The following is a 24,487-nucleotide window of genomic DNA, read 5'->3' on the forward strand; positions in this document are numbered from 1 at the left end:
TAAACCAATTGCATTCATTCAATTCAAATTGAATTCATAGCCCATCTTTATACAATTTCGTGCCCAACAACTTTCAATACAATATAAACATGCACATAATCATTTTAAAAAACTAATTCACTATGTATGCTTACCAACTTGTCATTTACCATTCAATTCACATACTAACTAATCAATTCACTATGTATGCATCTAAACTTAGATTTTGCTAATATTTTATGTCTGTCTGTATATCTAGATGTACACGTGTTATGGGAATTCCATTACAAGTATATTTTGATACGTTGCACTACAGTGGATTTTTGACCTGTTATTAGTTATCACTCTGTTTACATATGTGTTCCAGAAGATCCACATAAGAAGGCTGGCTAATATAATTTACACTACAGCTGGATTTCATTTAACCGAGATTAATCTTTTGTTTTGTCAGTTGTGAGCCTGCAACTGTATTCCAATCTCAGATTCTGCTTGTGATTTAACCTCATAATTCTCCATGCTTATATGAGATGAACTTCGATCATAATCCCATGTCGGAGAGCTCCATTTATAGATATCTGGTACTCGGGGTGCTGCCGAAGCTTCCCCTCGAACACAAACTTTCCCGTTATAAATGTATTTAGCAAGTCTCATTGCCTTGTTCCAAACACTCTCATCAACTAGAGGCAAGATGCCAGCATTATTCTCCTCCTCATGGTTCCAATATCGCTTTAGCGAGTAAGCGAGGAAGAGCAGCAAACAAACAGTATATGTGGCCACGGATATAATGAAAAGACCCCAGAAGCTATGGATGCTCAAGCTATCGGTTTTACTTTCCTCGGTTACGTTGGCCGAACACTCCGGTGAAGGAGCAAACCATTTTTGTTCCAATGACATTAGAGTCCCATCTTCAGATAACTTTAAAATGGCTCTTGAAAAATCTCTGGCTACTGGAGAACCTTTCTGAAATATCTGCATATATATAAAGAGTTGCATTACATTTATTTCTATAAATTTTTGCAGCAAAGATTCACCAAGTTAGCAATATCATATACTCACAAAGCCTAATCCACCGAATGTGTATGTAGGTGCGGTAGTGGTAAATTTCTTGCAATAATGGTTAAGGAAAACTCTCCCATACGGCAGTTCAAGAAATGCAGCAGCTATATGATTGCTCTTGAATTCCCCTTCATATTTGTATTCACTGCTAACGTTTTCGATATTGTAACTTTTAAACTTGAGGACATCTTCCAAGTAGGTTCTTACGAACGAATCACCATCACACCCGATTTTCACGTTGGACCGCTTTAGCCATTCAATATCCGTAACAGTCGGTTCTAATCGTTGCACGGTGAGCATTGAAGTTAGACTAGCAGTGTAACTAGAGGTTAAGATCAACGCAACGAATAGCCATACTACAACCACAACTTTAGTTAGGTTACTGTAAATTTTCTCCCCTGAAGAAGGAAAATATGAACTGTTTTAGCCTGGACTAAATTTTCATACGAAAAGAAGTATAGATTTTTGCAGTGGAACTTACTGTGAGCAAAGAAAATGGAGGAGAAAGTGAACCAAAATACAGTGCCAATCTGATTGTTCCATGGACCTCTAAAGTCAGGATTGGACTGGTGTTCTAAGAACCATACTATGAACATTGTGTAGATTAAGATGGAACCGGTGACCAACCACATTTTGGTGGTGAAAGGCTTGAGGAACATCCATGCCGAGCTCTCCGGCTTCACCGGAACTATCATGGATAACCCTGTTGCTGCATATGGCTGAGTAAATTCCACAAAAGTTGTTCTATTAGCTAGTATAGTTATGTCACCTACAGCTGCATCATAAGTCTTCCATTGATTTTGGTATACAAACATACAAAAAGAAAAAAAAAGAAATTAATAGAGACAAAACAAGCATCTAAATCATGTAGGTGAGTGTCATAGTTTCTTTTTCACATCATTGTCTAAGTATCAAATAAAAGTTTGACAAGTTATCTACGAATTTCCTGGAAAGATAATGGAATTATATAAAATTTCAGGAAAAACAAATCAAGGTAATTAAAATAAGAATAATATTCAGAGCTATTGCCTTGTAGTTTTACTTTGTTGGCCTTTGTTAAAAGGGTTGCTTTCACTGTAACTTGTAAGAAACTCCCATTTTTTTGTTTAATAATGATAAATAAATGGTTCATTACACTTGAAATTATGGTCAAACTCTATGAATATTTTCTGTCATAATCACAAAAATTGAGATTATTAACAAAAAAAAATTGAAAAAAATGGACTAGGAGACAAAGGGTATTTTACCTTGTTGTAGACTTTGTGAACAAGTTCATCGTATGTGCCATTGTGGGGATCAAATTGATAAATTAAAACATATTCAAGAACATTTACAACTTTATAGAAAAGTTCAATGCAGAAACCATCATAGTTCTTTTGGCCTGGATGTTTACCATCTTCAACCTTTACAAATTTCTCAAATGCCGTTCTTGCTGGAACTCCAATTATCATTGGTTTCTTATTTGTTGGCATTGCCCATCCTTTAGGAACTAGCTTTGAACCATCTGGCCAAATGACTGTACCAGTAAAATCTGCAGATATATAACCAACATAACCATTGTTCTTTGAGAATCCAGTCCCTGGTAACCAGAAATCCAACTCATTATAACTTTTTCCAATCACGTTTACAATCCTTAGTATAGGATCGTGTGATAATTTGCGTTGTTGAAAGTGAATTTCGCCGCTTAAACCTGTGAAATTGCTTGAAAGTATGTTTTTTAACAACGAATCTGGACTGTTTTCATCACTGTCCATGGCCTGCTTGATGGTTCTGATGCTGTCGTATGCTCGTAAGGCGTTAACGCTCGGTTGAAAGTTATCTTCTTCTGGGTTTTCGTCTCGGAAAGTTCTTCGAAACTGGGGATAAAACGTTTTGTAAAGATTAGTACCCTCGTCATAGTAGGTCTTGATTCCTAAAATGCCTTGCATGGAAGAAATCACCGAACTGTTAAAAGAATCGAAGTAATTCGAGATGGTATTCGTAGTGATCCATGCTGAGTCTCTTCCAATAAGTCCAATCTCCTTTGCTTTTTCAAACAAATGGATTGTCATCGGTAATGACGATTGAAGAACAATGTAAACCCGAGATTGAACGTTAAATAATTTTATCAACTCATCTTGCACAACTTCGTTTGGATTAGAAACAGAAGAAAACGGAGGAAGAACTAATCGATATTCAATCTCGGAACCAACATCGCTTAGAGCCTCCGATAGAAGAGCTAACTTCCCAGAATCACCACCAAAGGCATCATCTTCATAAATTACAACAACCCTTTTCCAGTTAAATGAACTAATAGTAGCTGCAATGCATTTCATTTGTTCGGAGTCACCATTAGCCATTGTTACCAAGAAAGGCCAACGAGAGGGTGTTATTAGAGCTGGTGCTGCAAATGAAAGAACCGGAACTCGAGCACGGCTTCCTATATCAGAAACCAAAGCTGCTTCTTCCCATGTTTCCAACCCAATGATTGCTATAACTTCTTGTTCTTCAATCAATTTCTTAGCTGTAATCAGATTAACCATTAGTAAATATTAAATAAACCTCGTTGACATACTAAGGGATCGCTAAAAATAATGAATCACTAACCAGCAGTAGCTGCAAGTAAGGGATTTCTTCTAGAATTCTGAATATAAAGGGAGAGCTTATGGTTGTTTGAAACATCGTTATTAAAACTCTGAACTGCAAATTCAAAAGCTGCTTTCTCTTCTTTTCCAATTCGAGAATCGACGTCTATGATGGCACCGATGTTATAATTAGTCACCTTGTTACCGGTCTTTTCACCATATGGAGAGACGAGAAAGAGAGATATGAACACGAAAGTGATACGACAAGGTCGTTGCATGTTGTTAGGGAACTCATAAAATAATTGAATATATGATACATGGAGGAACTCAAAGCATTTAAAAGCTTGAGGAACATCCTAGCTCTCAGGCTTCACCGGATCTATCATGGATAACCCTGTTGCTACATATGGCTGAGTAAATTCCACTAAAGTTGGTCTATTAGCTAGGATAGTTATGTCACCTACAGCTGCATCATAAGTCTTCCGTTGATTTTTTGTACACACATAAAAAAAATATAAAAAAATAAAAAAATATCTCATTAGAGACAAAAAAAGCATTTAATTCATTTACGTGAGTGTCATAGTTTCTTTTTCACATCATTGTCTAAATATGAACTCAAAGTTTGACAACTTACCTACGAAATTTCCTGGAAATATAATGGAATTATAAGAGATTTCAGGAAAAACAAATCAAGGTAATTAAAGTAAGAATAAGAAGTTTCTGGGCTATTGCCTTGTTGTTTTACTTTGTTGAATTGCTTTCACTGTAACTTGTAAGAAACTCCTAGCCAGAATATCCCTCTATCGTAATTTAATAGCACAATAAATCACTACAATCAAATTCACAAAATATGAACAATAAATAGTAAAGAACACCAGAATTTTAACGAGGTTCGGCAAATCTTGCCTACGTCCTCGGGCACTACCAAATATATTCACTCCAAAAATACAAGTGAAACTTTACAAATAGGGAGAGAGAACAATTGCCTTAAGTAGAGAATGGCAAATGTGGGATGATGAGAATGAGCAATGGTTGGCCTATTTATAGTTGAGATTCAAGGGCCACCTTGCAAAGTCACTATTCACTTAGGGACCAAAAATTGCTATTTTCCCATGCCCAACACTAAATAAAATATTTGGTGCCCATAACTTTGACCTTTCCAAAGTATGGGTAGGTATGGGAAAGGTATGGGCAAGGTATGGGGTATGGGTATATTCTAATAATCTCCACCTTGAAGATTTGATTAGGATAATCTTATCTTCACACAATTCTTTCTGCTTTTGACAACAATACTTGATAGTGCCTTCTTCAACTGTTAAACTTGCAGGATATTAATCAAGTTCAAACAATGTTCGAACTTGGTTGCTGTTACCACCTTGGTCATCATATCTGCGGGATTATCTGCAGTCTTGATCTTCTGAAGACAAATTTTCCCCTCTTCAATAATTTCCCGCACAAAATGGAATCGTACGTCGATATGTTTTGTACGTGCATGATAGACTTGATTCTTTGCTAAATGAATAGCACTTTGACTATCACAATACACGTTAATATGCTCCTGAACCAACCCCAAGGTTTTAGCCATACCTTGTAACCAAACAGCCTCCTTTACAGCCTCTGTTACAGCCATGTACTCGGCTTCTGTGGTTGACAATGCAACTGTAGACTGTAGTGTAGACTTCCAACTTATTGGTCCTCCAGCAAGTGTAAACACATAACCGGTGGTTGATCTTCGCTTGTCCAAATCACCGGCATAGTCAGAATCAACGTACCCAATAACACCTTTACCAAGTGTATTATCCTGCTTGAACAGTAATCCAACATCCACGGTCTTCTGAATATACCGTAGAATCCATTTCACAGCTTGCCAATGTCCTTTTCCAGGATTATGCATATACCTGCTCACTATACTAACTGCCTGTGAAATGTCGGGTCTTGTACACACCATTGCATACATCAAGCTACCCACTGCATTAGAATACGGAACTTGCAACATGTATTCTTGTTCCGTATTCGTCGAAGGAGATAGTTGTGCAGAAAGCTTGAAATGAGAAGCCAACGGGGTACTTACAGGTTTGGTCTGCTCGTTCATACCAAACTGCTGTAGTACTTTCTTCAAATACTGCTTCTGAGACAAGCTAACTCTGCCATGAGCTCTATCTCTACATATTTCCATGCCGAGAATCTTTTTAGCTTCTCCTAGATCTTTCATCTCAAACTCGAGATTGAGTTGAGTCTTCAATCTTTCAATCTCAACTTTGCTCTTAGATGCTATTAGCATATCATCAACATATAAGAGCAAGTATATGAAAGTTCCTTCTTGTAGCTTCTGAAAATACACGCAATGATCAAATTTACTTCTTGTGTACCTTTGCCCTTTCATGAACTGATCAAATCGCTTGTACCACTGCCTCGGAGATTGCTTCAATCCATAAAGCGACTTTGTCAGTTTGCAAATCCAATTTTCTTTTCCAGCAACCTTGAATCCATCTGGCTGAGTCATATAGATTTCCTCTTCCAAATCACCGTGTAAAAACGCGGTCTTCACATCAAGCTGAACTAGTTCAAGATCATATTGCGCAACCAAGGCTAGCAAAATCCGAATAGACGAATGCTTCACAACTGGAGAAAACACTTCATTGTAGTCTATTCCTTCTTTCTGAGCGTAACCCTTTGCTACCAATCTAGCCTTGTATCGAATTTCATTTTTACCAGGAAATCCTTCCTTCTTTGCATATACCCATTTGCATCCAATTGCCTTCTTTCCCTTGGGCAGTCTCACCAACTCCCAAGTCCTATTTTTATGAAGAGACTGCATTTCTTCATTCATAGCTTGCTTCCACTTTACACCATCAGAGTTACTTATTGCTTCTGTGTAAGTGGAAGGAACATCATCATCTGCAATTGGAAGTGCATAGGCCACCATATCGTCAAAGCGAGCAGGCTTACGAATCTCTCTTCTTGGCCTCCTATATGCAATTGAATCTTGTTGCTGTAGAAGTTCTTGGGTCGAAACTTCTTCATCATTTGTTCTTTCAATATTAGCTGGATCATCATTAACCTTTTCAAACTCCACCTGCTGCAAAGTACTACTGGTTTTGTCATCCTTTTGTGAATCCTCGTTCTTCATCATGGTTGATTCATCAAAAGTTACATCTCTACTGAAAACAATCTTCCTTGTATCAGGACACCAGAGACGGTATCCTTTTACACCACCAGTTATACCCATGAATAATGCTTTCTTTGCTCTTGGGTCTAACTTAGATTCTTTTACATGATAATATGCAGTGGAACCAAAAACATGTAAAGAATCATAATCAGTAGCAGGTTTACCAGTCCACATCTCCATCGGAGTTTTTCCATTTATTGCAGCAGATGGCAATCGGTTAATTAGATGGCACGCATATGTAACTGCCTCAGCCCAAAATTCCTTGCCCAATCCAGCATTGGACAACATACATCGAACTTTCTCCAGTATAGTCCGATTCATGCGTTCTGCCACCCCATTCTGCTGTGGTGTATCTCGAACAGTGAAGTGTCGCACAATGCCCTCATCTTGACATACTTGTAGAAATGGATCATTTTTGTACTCAGTACCATTATCTGATCGAAGTCGTTTGACCTTTCGACCTGTCTGAGTCTCCACCATCTTCTTCCACTTCAGAAATGCATCCAAAACTTCATTTTTTCTTTTCATTAGATACACCCATACTTTTCTTGAATAATCATCAAGAAAAGTGACAAAATAGTGCATACCTCCCAAAGAAGCCACTTTGGTAGGTCCCCACACATCACTGTGAACATAGTCCAGAATTCCTTTCGTATTGTGAATTGCTGAACCAAATTTTACCCTCGTCTGCTTGCCCAGAACACAATGTTCACAGAATTCCAATTTGCAAGAATTTGCACCTTTCAACAAGCCTTGCTTCGCCAAAGTCTGCAAAGCTTTTTCACTAGCATGTCCCAATCGCCTATGCCATAACCTGGTAGCCTCTGAATCTGCATCTTTCGCAGAAGCTGTTGATGTTGATCCAATAACTGTACTTCCATTTAAATAGTACAAGTTATTTCTTCTAGTGCCTTTCATCACCGTCAATACCCCAGCTACTACCTTTAGTAATCCATCTCTCAAAGTGATTGTGAACCCTTTAGATTCTAGGGCCCCTAATGAGATGAGATTTTTCTTCAAGCTGGGTACATAGCGAACATCTGTCAGAACTTGGATTGAGCCGTCATGGTTCTTCAATTTGATTGTACCTACACCCATTGTCTTACAGGCACTATCATTGCCCATAAAAACAACTCCACCTTCTAGTTCTTCAAGACTAGAAAACCAGTCCTTATTAGGACACATATGGTAAGTACATCCCGAATCCAATATCCACTCATCCGTTTGACATGCCATTGCCATGCCAACCAAGCTAAAGTCTGACTCCTCATCATGCTCCGCTACACATGCATTAGAAATAGACTTGCCCTTTTGTAACTTAGGACAATTCTTTTTCCAATGCCCTTTCTCACGACAAAAGGCACATTCATCTTTGGCGGGTCTCCCTTTGGACTTACCCCTTCTACCAGGTTTGCTGCTGTGTGAACGACCTCTTACTGTTAAGACTTCTGCGGTTGTATCTCTGTGATCTCTTTTATCTTTCTTTCGAGTCTCAGATCTATACAACGCACTACAGACTGCATCAAATGTGATCGTGTCCTTCCCATGAAGCAATGTGGTGGTAAGATGATCATATTCATCAGGAAGGGAATTCAACAATAATAATGCCTTGTCTTCATCTTCAAATTTCTCATCCAAATTTAGCAAGTCTGCTAAAATTTTATTGAATGAGTTCACATGGTCATTCATCGACATACCGGGTGCATACGTGAATCGATAAAGTTTCTTTTTCATATAAAGCCTATTTTCAAGACTTTTCGTTAGAAACTTTTCTTCCAGTGTATCCCATAACTTCTTCGCTGATGTCTCCCTCATGACAGAGTACTTCTGCTCTTTGGCCAAACATAGGCGGATTGTACCACACGCCTGTCTATTGATCTTGGCCCACTCCTTGTCATCCATCTTGTCAGGTTTTTCTTCAAGGGCTATATCTAGCTCTTGCTGACATAAGACATCCAGGATCTCACATTGCCACATACCAAAATTATTGGTACCGTCAAATTTCTCTACTTCAAATTTTGCATTTGTCACAGTAGTCCTTGCTGATGACGATGCTGCTGCCATTTTTCTTCTTAATCCCAACTACTGTATACGTGAACAGTACCGTATACGTGAATAGTGCCGTATACGTGAATAGTACCGTAAACGGTCGTATTCTCCAAGTACGAATCTGGCTCTGATACCAATTGTTGCGCGGAAGCGTGTGAAAGAGTAAAATTATTGTACTAAAAAATCACACTAAGTTCAATTCCCAGGAAAGAGAGGTGGATCACGAGGATCACTTAAGTACCAAGTCTTTCCTAGCCAGAATATCCCTCTATCGTAATTTAATAGCACAATAAATCACTACAATCAAATTCACAAAATATGAACAATAAATAGTAAAGAACACCAGAATTTTAACGAGGTTCGGCAAATCTTGCCTACGTCCTCGGGCACTACCAAATATATTCACTCCAAAAATACAAGTGAAACTTTACAAATAGGGAGAGAGAACAATTGCCTTAAGTAGAGAATGGCAAATGTGGGATGATGAGAATGAGCAATGGTTGGCCTATTTATAGTTGAGATTCAAGGGCCACCTTGCAAAGTCACTATTCACTTAGGGACCAAAAATTGCTATTTTCCCATGCCCAACACTAAATAAAATATTTGGTGCCCATAACTTTGACCTTTCCAAAGTATGGGTAGGTATGGGAAAGGTATGGGGTATGGGTATATTCTAATATTGTGCATGTAATTGATGTCCTTGATTTTGAAGGTTATGTCATTTTGACAGTGCAGGATCTTGCTAGGATCAAATTTCTCACAGATGGAGTCTTACTTAGAGAAATGATGGATGATCCTCTTTTGACTAAGTACAGGTAATGATTAAGATTAGAGACAATTTGATGTAGTGCAGATGGTGATTCTCTTTAGTTTCATTACTTTGCTAATGCTTGATCTTATTCTGTGAGATTTGCCACATATTGGTTAGTTTTCATTGTTGTGCAAATGATATCATGAGCATCTCATCGTTGTTCATGCAAAATCAGATTGTCAAATTGTTAGACTACAAGTTCGATGATATTCAAGTGTGCTTGTTAGTCTGCAGGTGGCAAGGATCTTATGGATTTCTTCCTACATTTATGCTATATGATTATGGCTCTTCTTTTTACCCTTTTTGCTACAAACTCGTTCTCTTTTGAATTTGTGAACGTCAGATGCTCATCTGGTGAATGATGTTCTGTTTTTGTTAGTAAGATAAAAGAGAGTGAAAGTTTATGACTTTTGCAGTGTCATTATGGTGGATGAGGCGCATGAAAGATCCATTTCAACAGACATTGTACTTGGTCTTCTGAAAAAGGTACTACTTCTAATCCTCAGTAACTGCTCTGTTGGTGGCAGTAGGAAAGAATAGGAAAATTGCAACTTTTCTGCCTTTCCCTTATAGGTCCTGTATTTTCTTAAATATTTTCTGCACATTGAAACTTCAGATCCAGAAACGTCGACCGGAGCTGCGACTGATTATATCTTCTGCTACGATTGAAGCGAAATCAATGTCTAATTTCTTCCTGTCCAGGTTTCCTTCTGCACATTTTAGTGAAGTGTCTTCTCAGTGTATAGGATTTAGAATATTGCTTCTACTCTTCAAGCTACAGAAAGGTCATTTATTTGTTTTTTTATTTGAATGTTAGTTTGGACTCTAGTTAGTTGTTGAGAACCCACAAGTTTCTGATTTGACCCTAACATCTTGCATTTAATGTAAACTAGTAAAAGGCGCCAAGCATTGGAAGGTGAGGAGCTTAGACCTGGGTTGGAGCCTGCTATCTTATCCGTTGAGGTATTTTCATTGGCATTATCATTTCCTATGCCCCTTTACAATCTCTTGCATGAAAAGAACTTTTGGTTTGAATATGTTTGTTTTTGTGTGTGTGTGTGTGTGTTTTTTTTTTTTTATGGAAGTTATACTTTAACTGATGTTCCATTTAATTTGGACTAACAAATTAAGTCTTGTTTTGCACTCGAATTTCAGGGTAGAGGGTTTAATGTGCAAATTCATTATGTGGAAGACCCTGTACGAGACTATGTTCAGGCTGCTGTTTCAACAGTTCTATTGATTAATGACAAGGTATTTTGAAGATTGTGATAAATTCAGATTTTAGTTTTATAAATGGAGACATTATAAATTTTAAGCTCTGGATGGTTTCTTGAGGCCTTTCATTGGTGCTAATAATTGTATATAGCTGCAAACCAAAAAATTCTACATATGATAAATAGTATTTTTCACTTTCTAAAAATTTTTAAGTGCCATTTTTCTGAAACTGTTTTTCAAAGATCTAATTTTCTAGTTTTTAACTCTTTCAATCTGCAATAGCTGGAAACAGAACCAACAAACTTCATTATTTAATAATTACTGATGTTTCAATAACTATGTGATCCTTCGCATGAAGGCTTTCTTGGACTCATGATTTTCTCTCCCTAACCATAGCATGGACAGGTATTGTTTGATTCTTTTGATGAAAGGATAAAATTCCACTAATTTTGTCACCATATTTTATCTGTTGAGTAGGAACCACCAGGTGATATTTTAGTATTTCTTACTGGTCAAGATGATATTGATGCTGCTATCAAGTTGCTTACTGAAGAAGCTCGAAGCAATGGGAAAAATTCCTCAGGTTTAATATTGTGGCATATACTTTGGCCTTGTTTATACCTTATATACAATGAAAAAGAATTTGCAATAATCTATTCATTAGATGTTATGCATCTATACTGAAATTTTAATAATATTTTATGTTCGTCCATGCATATGTATGTCTAGATGTACACGTGTTATGGAAATTCCATTACAAGTATATTTTGATACCTTGCACTACTGTGGATTTTGACCTGTTATTAATTGTCACTCTGTTTACATATGTGTTTCATGTTTAAATTACATTTTATTATCAACATGGGTCAAACAAACTATAATAAGAAAGACCCTGCTATTGAGCCCGCTTGTTTGCTCTGTGCCAACCTTGAGTGTAATATGTGGAAGTATGATTTCTTTATCTTACAACAAAATCTACTTTCTGTTGGATTCGGTGAATAATTATGCTTATATCTTCCTTTCAGGGTTGATTATTTTGCCTTTATACTCTGGACTTACACGTGCAGAACAGGTCAGAAATAGTTTTCTGTTTGTAATACAGTTGACTTCTGCAGGATTTAATTTGTTACCTTTCTGGCTCTACACGCTTCTTTTTGTTTCTTTGCAGGATTTGATATTTTCTCCAACTCCTAAAGGCAAGAGAAAAGTAGTGATATCAACAAATATAGCAGAGACATCATTGACTTTAGAGGTGAGATATGTTCATTCTAGAGCTATTTGTTAAACTTAGTTTGTTTATAGGAAACTGTTGCATTCACTTCTACTTGTTCTCATGGTTGGTGCAGGGTATTGTCTATGTTGTTGATAGTGGCTTCTCAAAACAACGATTCTACAATCCGGTATCTTCATTTCCACATTCTTTATTATGGTAAAGCAGGTGTATATTTAGGATTTTCCATGTGAACTTTATCTGGTAATGGCCACATCTTGCCTGGCATTATTTTCAAAGAATCCGTATCAATACATATTTTTTATGCTTTTTTTTTACTTGAAAAGTAGCTGATAATTCATCACTTTGTGGTGGACAGCCTTTGCCCGTCTTATGCTAAGAGAAAATATTTAAATTTTTATCTTTCCCTAATTTTGGATTGAAGCATCCAAATGTTATTAATTTTGTATAATTTTCAATTTATCACAATAGTCACCGGGTTTATTAGTTCTTTTTGATTCTTGTGACTAATTTTTAAACCTCTTTCTAGAGGTTTTAGTGGAAGCCTTCTATCTCTAAATGGATTGCCTTGTCAACATTCCGGTTTAGTTGTTAATCATGTTGTTCTTATTTCTCCAGATCTCGGATATAGAAAATCTTGTGGTGGCACCCATATCCAAGGCATCTGCTAGACAAAGGGCTGGTCGAGCTGGTAGACTTAGACCTGGGAAGTGTTACAGGTGTTTTATCATCTCAAGAAGTTAAAAAAAAAGAAAATCATTCCGATGTTTAAATCTTATTGTCTAAGACTAAATTCTTTTGCCTGCTGCCACCAGATTGTATACAGAAGAGTATTTTCTCAATGAAATGTCTATGCAAGGAATTCCTGAGATCCAAAGGTCAAATCTTGTTTCTTGTGTGATTCAGGTATTTAGATTTGTTGCTGATTTCTCTGGGTATCATCTGGTCTATATCATATTTTGACAAACTTAAGGGTGTGAGCTGCTGGGCTCCAACTTTCCCTGTATATGGTGCTAAAGTGCATATGTAAACTTTAATTTTGATCCCTTCATGTCTTATGTGGAAAAGTTACTTGGATTTAATTTTTTATGGTATATAATGAGATATACTATAGTGTTTTAGGTGCTAATCTCTGTATTCTGATGTTGCAGTTAAAAGCATTAGGCATTGATAACATTCTGGGCTTTGACTGGCCGGCATCTCCATCTCCTGAATCAATGATCCGAGCACTTGAAGTACTTTATTCACTTGGAGTCCTTGATGATGATGCCAAACTTACTTCACCAGTTGGTTTTCAAGTTGCAGAAATTCCACTGGTAAATAAACTTATACTGTTTCACCTAAGACTTTTGTTCATTCTTTTTTGATGTTTTCTTTCCATAATGTCTTCCACACTTTTACTGCAAGGAGAGATACGCAATCTACAAAAAGAAAAAAAGGAAAAAAAAAAAAAGACTTTGCCTCTTGTTTCTCTTAGTCAATATTACTTTTGACGTCTGTTTCTGTTTTCCTTTTGTCTGTTATATTTCTTAGGTGTATTCTTCACTATTATATGTTTTGCAGGAACCAATGATCGCAAAAATGATTTTATCTTCAAATGAGCTTGGGTGTTCTGATGAAATCATAACTATTGCTGCTGTTCTCTCTATCCAGGTAAGCTACTGCTTGCCCTTTTCTGTCTGTTACACTATTCAAATGTTTTTTTTTTGTGCAGTTCCCTCTATTGTACAGACCAATTCATTCTTTTCCCTTCTGCTTTGCAGTCTATCTGGTTTTCTGCTCGAGGAGCACAAAAGGAACTGGATGAAGCCAAATTGAGATTTGCTGCTGCTGAGGTATTATAACTAGCTTTGCTGGATTTCTTTCTTGATCATTTTCCCGATTTGTATTATTGTAATAACAACGTAATTAGCTACCTGCACCTGTCTTATATCATTTTTTTTTTGGCAGGGTGACCATGTTACTTTCCTGAATATTTACAAAGGGTTTCTCCAGTCTGGCAAATCTTCAAAGTGGTGTCACAAGAACTTCATAAACTACCATGCCATGGTGTGTATTTTTATTTGGGCATTTTTGAGAATTTAAGATACTGTCCAGTTTCACTCTATTACCTGTCTTCAAGGACAAGAACATTGTATGTAAAGGCTTTACTTCTTTAAGATATTTTTTCGGCATTTCTTAAATGTTTTTTTATCTATGTTAATATATTTTAATTATTTTACAGAAAAAGGTAATGGAAATTCGGGAACTACTCAGAAGAATAGCGCTGAGGTTGGGCATAGTCTTGAAATCTTGCGAAACAGATATGCAGGTAAATTCACACTTTGATTTAATCTTACAAAGAAATAAGGAAAAAGAGAGGTATTGTTATTTGCTTCCACTGATAACATTGGGAAAAAAAACTTTGGATCGCCATGTGCTTGATATAAAGAACTTGTTATTTCTATGAGCACTATCCAGTCTTTAAATAAAAAATACAATGGCTCAAATAATCTTTTATCATATGTTTTTGAACAAGAAAAATGATGCTTTGCAATGTACTTGTTGCAGTTGGTGAGAAAGGCAGTCACTGCTGGTTTTTTTGCTAATGCATGCCGTTTAGAGGTAATTTTTATCTTTAGATGAATGGTTACTTTTGTTAAATATCTTTATTACCTATTAGAATTTAGACACGAAACTTGGGATATTATTTCTTGTAGAAACTAGTGTAATCTGAATTGTTGTATCCTACAACTTAAACTATTATTTTAATCAAGTTTTGTTGCCTATCTTGTCAAAGGCCTACAGTCATGGTGGGATGTACAAGACTATTAGAGGTTCCCAAGAAGTTTATATTCATCCATCATCTGTGTTATTCAGGTTGGTACCGAGACTGGATTTAGCATATATCAATGCTTGTATTTTAATATTTGATTATGCTAGAAGCTCTTTGATGTTGTATTTGGCTAGAAACTTTTGGGTCATTTAGACTAACAAAATGTGCAATTTTTTACTGCACTATATTTGTTAGTCAAGCTAGCTAGGTTGTGAGCTTCTCTAAAGGCCTTTTATCTTGTTTCAAGGATTGAATTGTTTTTGCTGCAAATGTTTATGTTACAATAAACTTCTTTGTTTTGTATTCTATTAACCTGCAGAGTAAATCCAAAGTGTGTTATATACCATTCTCTTGTCTCCACCGACCGGCAATACATGCGCAACGTTATGTCCATAGATCCTTCTTGGTTAACTGAGGTTGCACCGCATTTTTATCAGCAGCAACGGCACAATCCTACTATCCACTGACTGCCAGGACAAGTTGCTCAATGAAGGTAGGGAGTCAATATAATAGGAACCCTTTTTTCCCGTAGAAGACTCAGAAATCCGTCTTGAGTGGGAAAAGTATTATGGTTGTAGACAAAGAAAGAAAACGAGAATACTTTGTACACATTTTGATCATTGACTTCACATCTCCTACTATGTGGTTATATGTATGTGTTATGTTCATTTAGTTCTTTCAATCCTCTTATTGGATGGATAAATTATCTTATTGAAGTTTAGTTTTCTGAATGCCTTGTTCTTGAAGAAAACTCCCTTGAGGAGAGTTTCAGATGTCAATGCCTCCATCCGTTAAATAAAGGCACCTTATTCATTCAACGTAGCATGCTAATCTAACTTTAATAGAGTATTTTTAAATCCTAACCTAAATAACTCAGTCAAGTTGCTGTTAAAATTGTTTCACACTAGTTTTTCACTGGATGAAATCGATCCTGTTCTATAATGCACGGTACAGTTTGTATATTTATAAATGCTTCGTAAACAAGAAGGTGCCTGTGTGCTTTGAAACTGGGCCTCTACGGTCTTAAATTGACTCGATTTTCAAGAATCATTTGCTTTCATTCGACCTGGTTTTCAAGAACCAGAGGAGAAAAGCTCGTTTGTATTTTTTCCAGCAACAGGGATTCTTCATGACAAAATTACAGTTCACAGTAGCCGTTCTTTTACTGTTCTTAACCATCGGTGATGGAAGCAGTCCTTCAATTAAAGAGAAATCCGGTCTTGTCTCAGATGGCATGGATCGAACACCAAACTCTGCTCTTTTCGGACTTCATCTTCCAATGATGACGGTGATCTGTGAGCCTACTGCTTCTTACCTTGCACAACAAAACTATGGGGGCAGCTATTCCTTTTAGTAGTTTATGGGTTATTTTTCATATCTCAGCAGGCTACAGTGTGAAAACTGATATCGAAACCAAGTACAGTGCATCAATCATGCTCTTCTCCATGGTTCCATTTCTGATTCTTCAGCTTGCAGAGATTCTAAGTTCAGCCATTGCAACACGAGTAATTGTCCTAGTTTTTCTTATCACCGCGCTTGCTTTGCTAATAAGTTACTGCACTTATATAAGGTACATAAGATTTATATATAATGTGCAATACCATATCAGAACTTCCAAAATGATTAAACTGATGGTGTGCAGGTATTTGAGCCATGGATATAGAACATGAGACTTGAATATTTGATGCGTAAATATGTTAAAAAGAACTTGTTAGCTACACTTGTTTCCCTAATGGAATTGTAGAAAAAACTTTAAATCAAACATTTGAATAAAAATTTTAAACTTTAAATCAAACAAATAGAAAAAAAATTAAACTTTTTAGAGAATTAAATTTAAAAATGAATGTAAGAATTGGGAGCATAATTAAATTATTATTATTATTTGTGTTCAAAAATCAATATTGTAATCAAAATTATTTACTCTAATAATTTATTTTAATACATACATTTCACAAGCTTTTTAAAAAATTATTAAAAAATTTGGTAAATCTGTATGTTAATTTTTTTATATAAAATTATTAAAAATAATATCAAAATTAAAAAATCGTGAAAAAATTTATGTAATAAATATAATTATTAAAATTTTATATAAAAATCAAATGAATCTTTGATTGAAAGAGTACAGTTAAATATTTAAAATTAATTATGTCACTAATTTAAATCTTATCATGGTTAAAGTTGTTTTTTTATTTATATAAAAAATATAAAAACCTCTGTAATAATATAATTTATTTTTTTTATAGAAAAGTATTATAATAATATTTTAACTAAATTGATGTTTGGTTAAATTATAACACCAACTCGTGACTTAAATGTATGAATAAAATAAAAAAGGTATAGTTTTTAAACTTTAGTTAAGAAATTAACTAAGTTATATATTTTTTAAATAATTTTATTATAGATTCTGATCATATTTGTTCTTTTTAATACAATATTTAGAACTATCTATACGCTGCTAACTTATAAATAGGAGGATAATACGTTTCAGTCCACTCGAACCCAAGTCCTCTTGTATTGACAATAATGCTTATGTCAATCGGGCTAAAATCTACAACCGAATTATATATTTAAAAAAAATACAAATTAATTTCAAAATATAAGATAATTATTTTAATGTCACTTGTTTAAAATTGAAATATTTTATCACCAATGTATAAAAAACGAACACATAAAATAGAAATAGAAATAAACACATTAAAAGCCAACATCTATATCTATTATCCAAAAAACATAACCAGTCTAGCTGCTGAGAAAATTAAAAAAAAAACAAAAAAACAAAAAAAAAACAGTCTAGTACATGAGATATCTGTATCTATATCTATATATCTAAATTCTTTGGGGACTACATTTCCCTAATGAAAGAGACACCACTTTAAAGCTTTAAGTTAAGATCAATAAAATCTCCTGTTTTTTCAGTACAACAATTTCCAGTACTCAGACAAAGTGTGGCTTCAGCTGAAGTACTACCCCTTTGCACCTCTTCAGCTGATTGTAATAAGAAGCTAAAGAAACTCTTGTTATGCACTGGTAATACCTCAGATTCTGATGACGATTTTTGCAGTAAACACCCTTCATTGTTTTCCTTCATTAGAAAAACAAAAGTAAACCACGATGGAATTCATGCAAGAAAAACACACAGTTTTCAAACCAGGGACAAGACAAAATTACTTGGAAAGGGAATTGTTTGATGAATTTGGGTAAGTCTGGTTGGCAATTTTGAGTTGTTGGAGAGCTTAATAATGTGATGAAGGGACGACTTCCATTACCATTGCCATTTCCATTGCCACTAGGGTTATCATTAACGCATGTTTTCAGTTTCAGCTCCAAAGGGTTTGTCGGCATTGAGTCTCTGATAATGACAAAAAGTCCAGAAAAATAAAATATAAGCCAATATTTTCTTAAAATCACAGGCTAACCATGTATTTATTAGGCTAATTAATTACCCGGATATTCCAAAGCTAAAGACACCATTGTTGGTAGACGAAGATGAAGGATCAAGCCTGGAGACTTGAGGGCGGATAGGTTGTTGAAAGGACATGCGAGACGGAGCTGCCGCCGGCCAGTTCTCGACTGGGACATTAGGCCTTGACCGCTTGGCACTCATCATCTGATTCAAAATAAGAAAAACTAGACATTGTTACACTGCACTAGACTATAAATTCTATTGTTTCATCACCTGTGTCAAATATATATATTTAGAATATGGTTAAATATTGGTTTTAATTGTATCATCTTTACTTACATTTTTTGAAGCAAACATTAAAGACGAAATCCACAGCAAAAACTACGTGAGCATGCAAAAGAAAGATATATATATATTTATATAAGTAGATATTTAACAAGAATTAAAAAAAGGAAAGAAATCCATATAGTAGATTTATGGTTTATTAAATAATGGAGAACTAATTATATGTATAATTAAGACAAGTTTACACTTACCTTGTCTTCCTCAGGCAAAAGTGTTGATATGTAACAAGGTTTTTGGTTTGAAGGGGCTCTACATGATGATATACCCCTGTAGATGATGATGGGGTTGTTGATGAAGACGATAATGTTGATAACGGGAAAAGATCCATCTGTGTTTGAATCCATGCATGTCAATGGTTCAAAAAAGACTACAAATATAAATATATAATCACGAATTCAATAAGAACATACCATTGAAAGATGGTTCCTTTGCAACACGGTATGACCGGATCCGTTTGAAAGAGGCATAGGGAATGAAAAATCAGCAGCCATTTTAGGAGCTGGTTCCTCAGATGAGCCCCAAGAAATCGGCAACAAGGTTTGTTCAGGCAAATATACGCCTGATCCGTTAATATAGACTCCTTTACTAGGACCATTATTACCACCTACATTTCCACATGATCTTAACTGTGAACTACCATTGCAATTACCATGACGGGCAGCCATTGAAGGTGGTGGTGAACTTGGATGATGATGATGGTGATGATTATCAGCGAGAAAAGAAGCACTTCTTGGCAAAGAAGGGTAAAAATTGGGAAGTGAAGGAACTAAAGATGATGATGTATGACCATCTTTTTGCTCTTGTTCACGCAATATCTTCTCAAGTTCAGCAACTCCAGGCCCTCTTTTAGGGATCCTTTGTTTCTTTGCCTTCCTTAAACTGGAGCTTTCATAGTCACCACCACCACTGCCATTAGCCATGTCTCGAACACCAACGATGTTGCTTGTGTTGTTGCTACTCATCTACCTCTCGTTTTTTTTTTTAAATCAAACAACCAAAATTGATTTTTTCTTTCAAGATCAGAAATCTAAAAAGGAGAAAAACAAAATCATTCAAATAAAACGGGATGTAAGGAAATGAAATCTCAAAAGGTGGAGTTGAAACAGCCTACCTATGCGTAATGAAGAAGTGGCATTAAGGAAAGTCCGCCCATGTTTTAAGCAGATAATAGATCTTAGAAAGAGAAAAACCAAAAAAAACAGTACTATGTTATAAAAGACAGGCAAACAGGAGAAACTTAGTTCGATTTTCCGAAATTTTATGAGAAAAAAAAATGTTTTGTTTGTAAGAAAAATTCGAGAAACCTAGCAATCATCGAAAGTTTTTTTTTTTTTGGGGGGGGGGTTGGGGTTTTGTTCCTGAATTTAATAATTTGGTTTCTTCTTTGTCACTTGTCAATATATAATATGAACATGAAACTGTCCTTGTTGTTGATGAATGTCCATGCCTTATGTGTCTCAAAATCTCTGAAAATCTTTACCATTTTTATGTACAGTTGTTGGGGAGTTTTTAAATGCCACTGTCCATTTAGAGTAATTATTTGCATGGAATTTAAGGAGTTTGTTATGGGCCCCACTCTATAACATTAAGACATTGGCTGCTTCATATTGGACCCTACTTTTGGAATTATTTACCTCTACCCGGTAGTTTAACTGCAGTAGTATAAAAACAAGACATATCATAATTTTAATATGAGATAAAAAGTAAGTTAAATGCATTGGATTGTATCTTTTTATTTATCTAAATTTATATTAAATTTTACCAATAAATATTAAATATGGTAAAAAATTATACTTTTAAGATAATAATATATGTTTGAATTTTAAAGACAACATTATTAAAAAAATTAATTATAAATTTTGAATATAAATCATAAAATAAATATAAAAAAAACATTATTGCATTTTAGCATTGATTAATGTTTTTAAACTTTCACCTTTTATTATTTAAATTTTGTTATGAATAAAAATTTTGACTGTTAAAATTTTCAATAAAATAACTTTTAAATATATATATTTTAAAATAATTAAATTTTAAATTTAAATATGTAAATTACGTATAAATTTAAGGTATCTATTAGAATGAATCCAATAATTAATTCTTCGTGTTTTGTAAGTCCATTAAGAGGATAGATGCTTCATACTTACTATTAGTTAAGGTAATAAATACTATAATTCCCGTGATTTTTCAGATTATATTTTTTAGTGATTATATTTAATTTACTTCTTAAAAAAATGGAAAACCGTATGATTCATCCATCAGCAAATCCATTGTATAAATTGACATAAAACAGGAATTTAAAGCAATTACATAATACTCGTAATATATTTACTTTACTTATCTATATTCAAATTTTCACATCCTGCTTTAATATTTGAGAATTAAATATTGTTTAAAGAGCTTTTGTTTAAAATAATTAAGATTTAACAAAATTTAGGAAAGCTTCACTGGAAATGGCATGGAAAAGACACTAGTAAAAATGTGGTAATAAATGAAAGAAGAGAAAAAAGGAAATACCAGCCTGGCACACTTAATGAAAAAGCGTATCAAAATTAAGTATTAACCCAAATAAAGTGAGCTAAAACCAAATCTTAGTTTGGGATTCAATTAATGTAATAAATTTAGTATGTATAATCAGTTAATCACTCAATTATTGGTTTTTAGATAAATTATTTTAGTAGTCATTTAGTTATGATTTTTTTATCACTTAAATATGAAAAGTTACAAAATGATTACTCAACTATTTAATTTTGTCTTTTTTGGTCACCCAATTATCATGAATTTTTGGGTGTTTCCATTTTTACATTAGTCAGTTTAGTAACAAAAAAGACAAAATTAAATAATTAAGTGATCATTTTGTAACTTTTTATTTGAAGGATCTCTATCGTAGTTTATCTTTGATTTTGTTATCATTCAATTATGAAATGGCCACTCAAATTTTCACATTTGTCTTTTTTGGTCACTTAACCGTTAAGTCAATAATTTTTTTTTAATTTTTATATAATTAAAAAATTAACCCTAAATATTTACACATAAAAAAAGATAAAATAAAAATTATTTCATAACTTTTAAAAAAGAAACTTATAGAAAGTAAATTTAAGGCTGATTGAAAATTTTGGCAATTACAATAAAATTAAAAATAGTTGGTCACATGGGTTAGGAGAGAACATTATCTTATGCCATTATGAATAGGATCTTCATACCATCATGAAGTCTTTTTGGTGCAAACATAGGCACAGTATAAGGTTTTGATATTAACTAAATATATAATTAGTTCTATTTATGAGTGTTCTTATTTTAATTTGGAATGTTGATTGAGTGTGAAGAGGCAGCAGTGATGCCTCCATTAGGATTCTTTGCATATATTTGTTTTAGTTTGATGCTAAAAGTGGGTCAAATTTTAATTACTATAATATGAGAGTATGAAAACTACTTGTAGTTAGTTGGAAATTTTTGAGTTCCAATTCAGTCCAAATTTAATTTTCAATTTATTGTCTGCCCTTAGTCCCTGTTTATTTAGCTTAATTAATCCTTAGTTAGTAATATAAACTTAAATTTATTCAAATTTAAGCTTTTTTGTTAGATTTTATTTTATTTCTAATATAAATCAAACTAGATTTTCTTTTGTTATAGAAACTAGATCTTGTATTAATTGATGATTAATTGACCCTATTATCAAAAGATTTATACCAAATGTAAGAAAAAAAGGAAGAGAGAGATTTATACAAAGGATTTGCTTTTTAATTGAGGAAAGTAAATAATAATTAAGTGTTAATTTAACTTTCCTAAGTATTTTTTCCTCTCTCTAAATTATAATAAAATGAGACGGATTTTTTTTTAGAAATGTTCATAAGTTGGGTTATGATTCAAATTTTTTTTTAAAAAATTTAAGTTCAATTTTTAAATTCAATTAAAAAAATTATTTCACTGTTTAAAAATAATAAATTATTAAAATATATCATTTTATATTGATATTTATATATTTTATAATTAAAATTAAATAAAAATATTTTTTAAAATTATAAAATTTAAATTTAGGCTGGAATAATACAAAAATAACTTTGTTTTGTCCAAACTTAGGTCAAGCTGATCAGGTCAAGTGGGACACCAGGCCCATGGACATGTAGAACCAATTTGGATGAGCGAAAAGATTGAAAATAGTTGTCGCGTTGAAATTAAATAATATAGTGGAGAAATTAAAATTAGCGGTGACCCAATCCAAAATATAATTTGAAAGAAAAAATGATTATTAAAGATATTAGGCATAATTGTCAAAAATACCCTCAATGTTTAAGGGGTTTTGGGTTTGAGCCCTTAAGCTTTTTTTGTTTTTTTTGGATCAACGTTGCAATTTTTTCAAAAATTATCCTATTTTTAATTGGAAACGTGAGTTGATCGTTAGTAAAACAACAAGTTAACGAAGTAGCCTATATGACATGCCATATAAGCACGATGTCATTGATGTTATCTATAAAACAAAATTGTTTAACAACTTTTTTTTTCATTTTATTTTCATCTTCTTTCTTCTTTTCTCTCTCTCTTTCCCTTTAGCTGCCATTAGAGTAAAAACACACCCACCATCAGCCCATACCTGCAATTTCACTCTCTCAATTACAGTAAAAATCAAAGCAAACCCATTTCCAAACCGTCTAATAGGTGGGAATTTTAAGAAAAAAAAGTGGGAAAGACAAAGCATTTTGTTTATATTCCTTTTTTGAAAAGGAAGAGAAAGAACATAAATAGTTGTTTAAATCGGAGTTTTCTCTTCATACTTTTTTTTAATGAAGTTCATTTATTTTTTAAAAAGAAATTTTTTTGTTAAACTATTTTTTATAAATGATGACATCTATAACATCGTGCTTATATGGTATGCCACATAAGTTACTTCATTGATCTACTGTTTGATTGATGGTCAACTTATATTTCCCGTTAAAATTAGGATGATTTGTAAAAAAATCGAAATGTTGAGGGTATCAATCTAAAAAGAAAAGGCTTAAGGGCTCAAACTCAAAAATCTCATAAACGTTGAGGGTATTTTAGACAATTATGCCAAAACATTAAATATAAATTCATGTAAAATATGATTTTTCTATATATAATTAATTATTTAAATGTAATTTATTTGATTAATAATATCTATAAATATAATATATAATATATTTATATTTAATTAATGTAAATAAAAATATTAAATATTACTAAAAAATATAGGATCAAAGTGAAAATTTGGAGGTGCCATAGAATATACGGCACCCAAATTCAAATGAAAATGGATAGTTAAAAGGGATATTTTTCATATTTTTATCTTACCATGAGTTCTGTGAAAATTCAAATGAAACCATAATAAAAGAAATTAATTAACAACAGTAATAAGTAATAATTCTGAATTTTACGTTTTTTTTTTCCTTTTTACTTATCATATCATCAATAAATTTAAAAAAATAAATTGACAAATTCGAAAATAGCTAGTTAAATATTATTATTCATCAAATTTAATCTGATACTTTGATATTAACATAATGAAATTTATTTTCTCAAAAAGAAAAGTAATAATTTTTTTCGCCTTTTAATTTTATAAAAAAATATTTTAATTTTTCATCTCTTTCGGTTTTTGAATTTATTTTTTTGTCAAATCACTTTAAATTGAAAGAAAAAGTAAATGTCTGCTAACTTTACTGATGTTACATTCACATAAATGACATGTTAGTATTTAAATAATTTTTTAAAATTTAAAAAATTAAAAAAATATTATAAAAACTATTTTAAAAAATTAAAAATCACTGAAATTATTAAAAATATATAAAATATAAATTATTATATTAAAGATGGGTTGCTGAATTATTGACTTTG

General features: G+C 33.4%; 3 protein-coding genes across 9 annotated transcripts; 1 reads left to right on the plus strand and 2 right to left on the minus strand.

Moving 5' to 3' along the window:
* Positions 1 to 130: 130 nt before the first annotated feature.
* LOC107925140 (glutamate receptor 2.7) lies at positions 131 to 4,168 on the minus strand. 5 transcript variants are annotated; one of them, XM_041079545.1, is made up of 5 exons: positions 3,622 to 4,168; positions 2,283 to 3,538; positions 1,517 to 1,823; positions 1,036 to 1,391; positions 131 to 948 (listed from the first exon to the last, which is right to left on the minus strand). In XM_041079545.1, exons 1-5 carry the CDS (start codon positions 3,875 to 3,877, stop codon positions 427 to 429), a joined length of 2,697 nt encoding a protein of 898 aa, XP_040935479.1. In that variant the 5' UTR covers positions 3,878 to 4,168; the 3' UTR covers positions 131 to 426. The 5 variants fall into 5 exon arrangements, with proteins under 5 accessions (XP_040935479.1, XP_040935480.1, XP_016711209.2 ...); XM_041079546.1 differs by having other exon boundaries at positions 1,036 to 1,313; positions 3,622 to 4,167; XM_016855720.2 differs by having other exon boundaries at positions 1,036 to 1,313; positions 1,517 to 1,754; positions 3,622 to 4,163.
* A 5,379-nt stretch (positions 4,169 to 9,547) lies between these two features.
* LOC107925142 (probable pre-mRNA-splicing factor ATP-dependent RNA helicase DEAH9) lies at positions 9,548 to 15,620 on the plus strand. 2 transcript variants are annotated; one of them, XM_016855722.2, is made up of 19 exons: positions 9,548 to 9,632; positions 10,045 to 10,114; positions 10,245 to 10,330; positions 10,522 to 10,591; positions 10,784 to 10,879; positions 11,321 to 11,426; positions 11,869 to 11,915; positions 12,012 to 12,095; positions 12,190 to 12,243; positions 12,693 to 12,793; positions 12,890 to 12,980; positions 13,226 to 13,390; positions 13,638 to 13,727; positions 13,838 to 13,909; positions 14,025 to 14,123; positions 14,299 to 14,385; positions 14,625 to 14,678; positions 14,854 to 14,933; positions 15,209 to 15,620. In XM_016855722.2, exons 1-19 carry the CDS (start codon positions 9,601 to 9,603, stop codon positions 15,354 to 15,356), a joined length of 1,632 nt encoding a protein of 543 aa, XP_016711211.2. In that variant the 5' UTR covers positions 9,548 to 9,600; the 3' UTR covers positions 15,357 to 15,620. The 2 variants fall into 2 exon arrangements, 1 of the variants encoding a protein (XP_016711211.2); XR_001691904.2 differs by lacking the exons at positions 14,854 to 14,933; positions 15,209 to 15,620 and having other exon boundaries at positions 14,025 to 14,208.
* A 1,955-nt stretch (positions 15,621 to 17,575) lies between these two features.
* LOC107925007 (uncharacterized) lies at positions 17,576 to 19,974 on the minus strand. Of its 2 annotated transcripts, XM_016855582.2 has the most exons (6): positions 19,749 to 19,974; positions 19,048 to 19,664; positions 18,829 to 18,965; positions 18,333 to 18,496; positions 18,058 to 18,238; positions 17,576 to 17,971 (listed from the first exon to the last, which is right to left on the minus strand). In XM_016855582.2, exons 2-4 carry the CDS (start codon positions 19,597 to 19,599, stop codon positions 18,493 to 18,495), a joined length of 693 nt encoding a protein of 230 aa, XP_016711071.2. In that variant the 5' UTR covers positions 19,600 to 19,664; positions 19,749 to 19,974; the 3' UTR covers positions 17,576 to 17,971; positions 18,058 to 18,238; positions 18,333 to 18,492. The 2 variants fall into 2 exon arrangements, with proteins under 2 accessions (XP_016711071.2, XP_040935481.1); XM_041079547.1 differs by lacking the exons at positions 18,829 to 18,965; positions 19,048 to 19,664; positions 19,749 to 19,974 and adding an exon at positions 18,632 to 18,704.
* Positions 19,975 to 24,487: the final 4,513 nt, after the last annotated feature.

This window comes from Gossypium hirsutum, chromosome A10 (assembly GCF_007990345.1).
Source record: "Gossypium hirsutum isolate 1008001.06 chromosome A10, Gossypium_hirsutum_v2.1, whole genome shotgun sequence".
NCBI classification, from domain to species: Eukaryota; Viridiplantae; Streptophyta; class Magnoliopsida; order Malvales; family Malvaceae; genus Gossypium; species Gossypium hirsutum.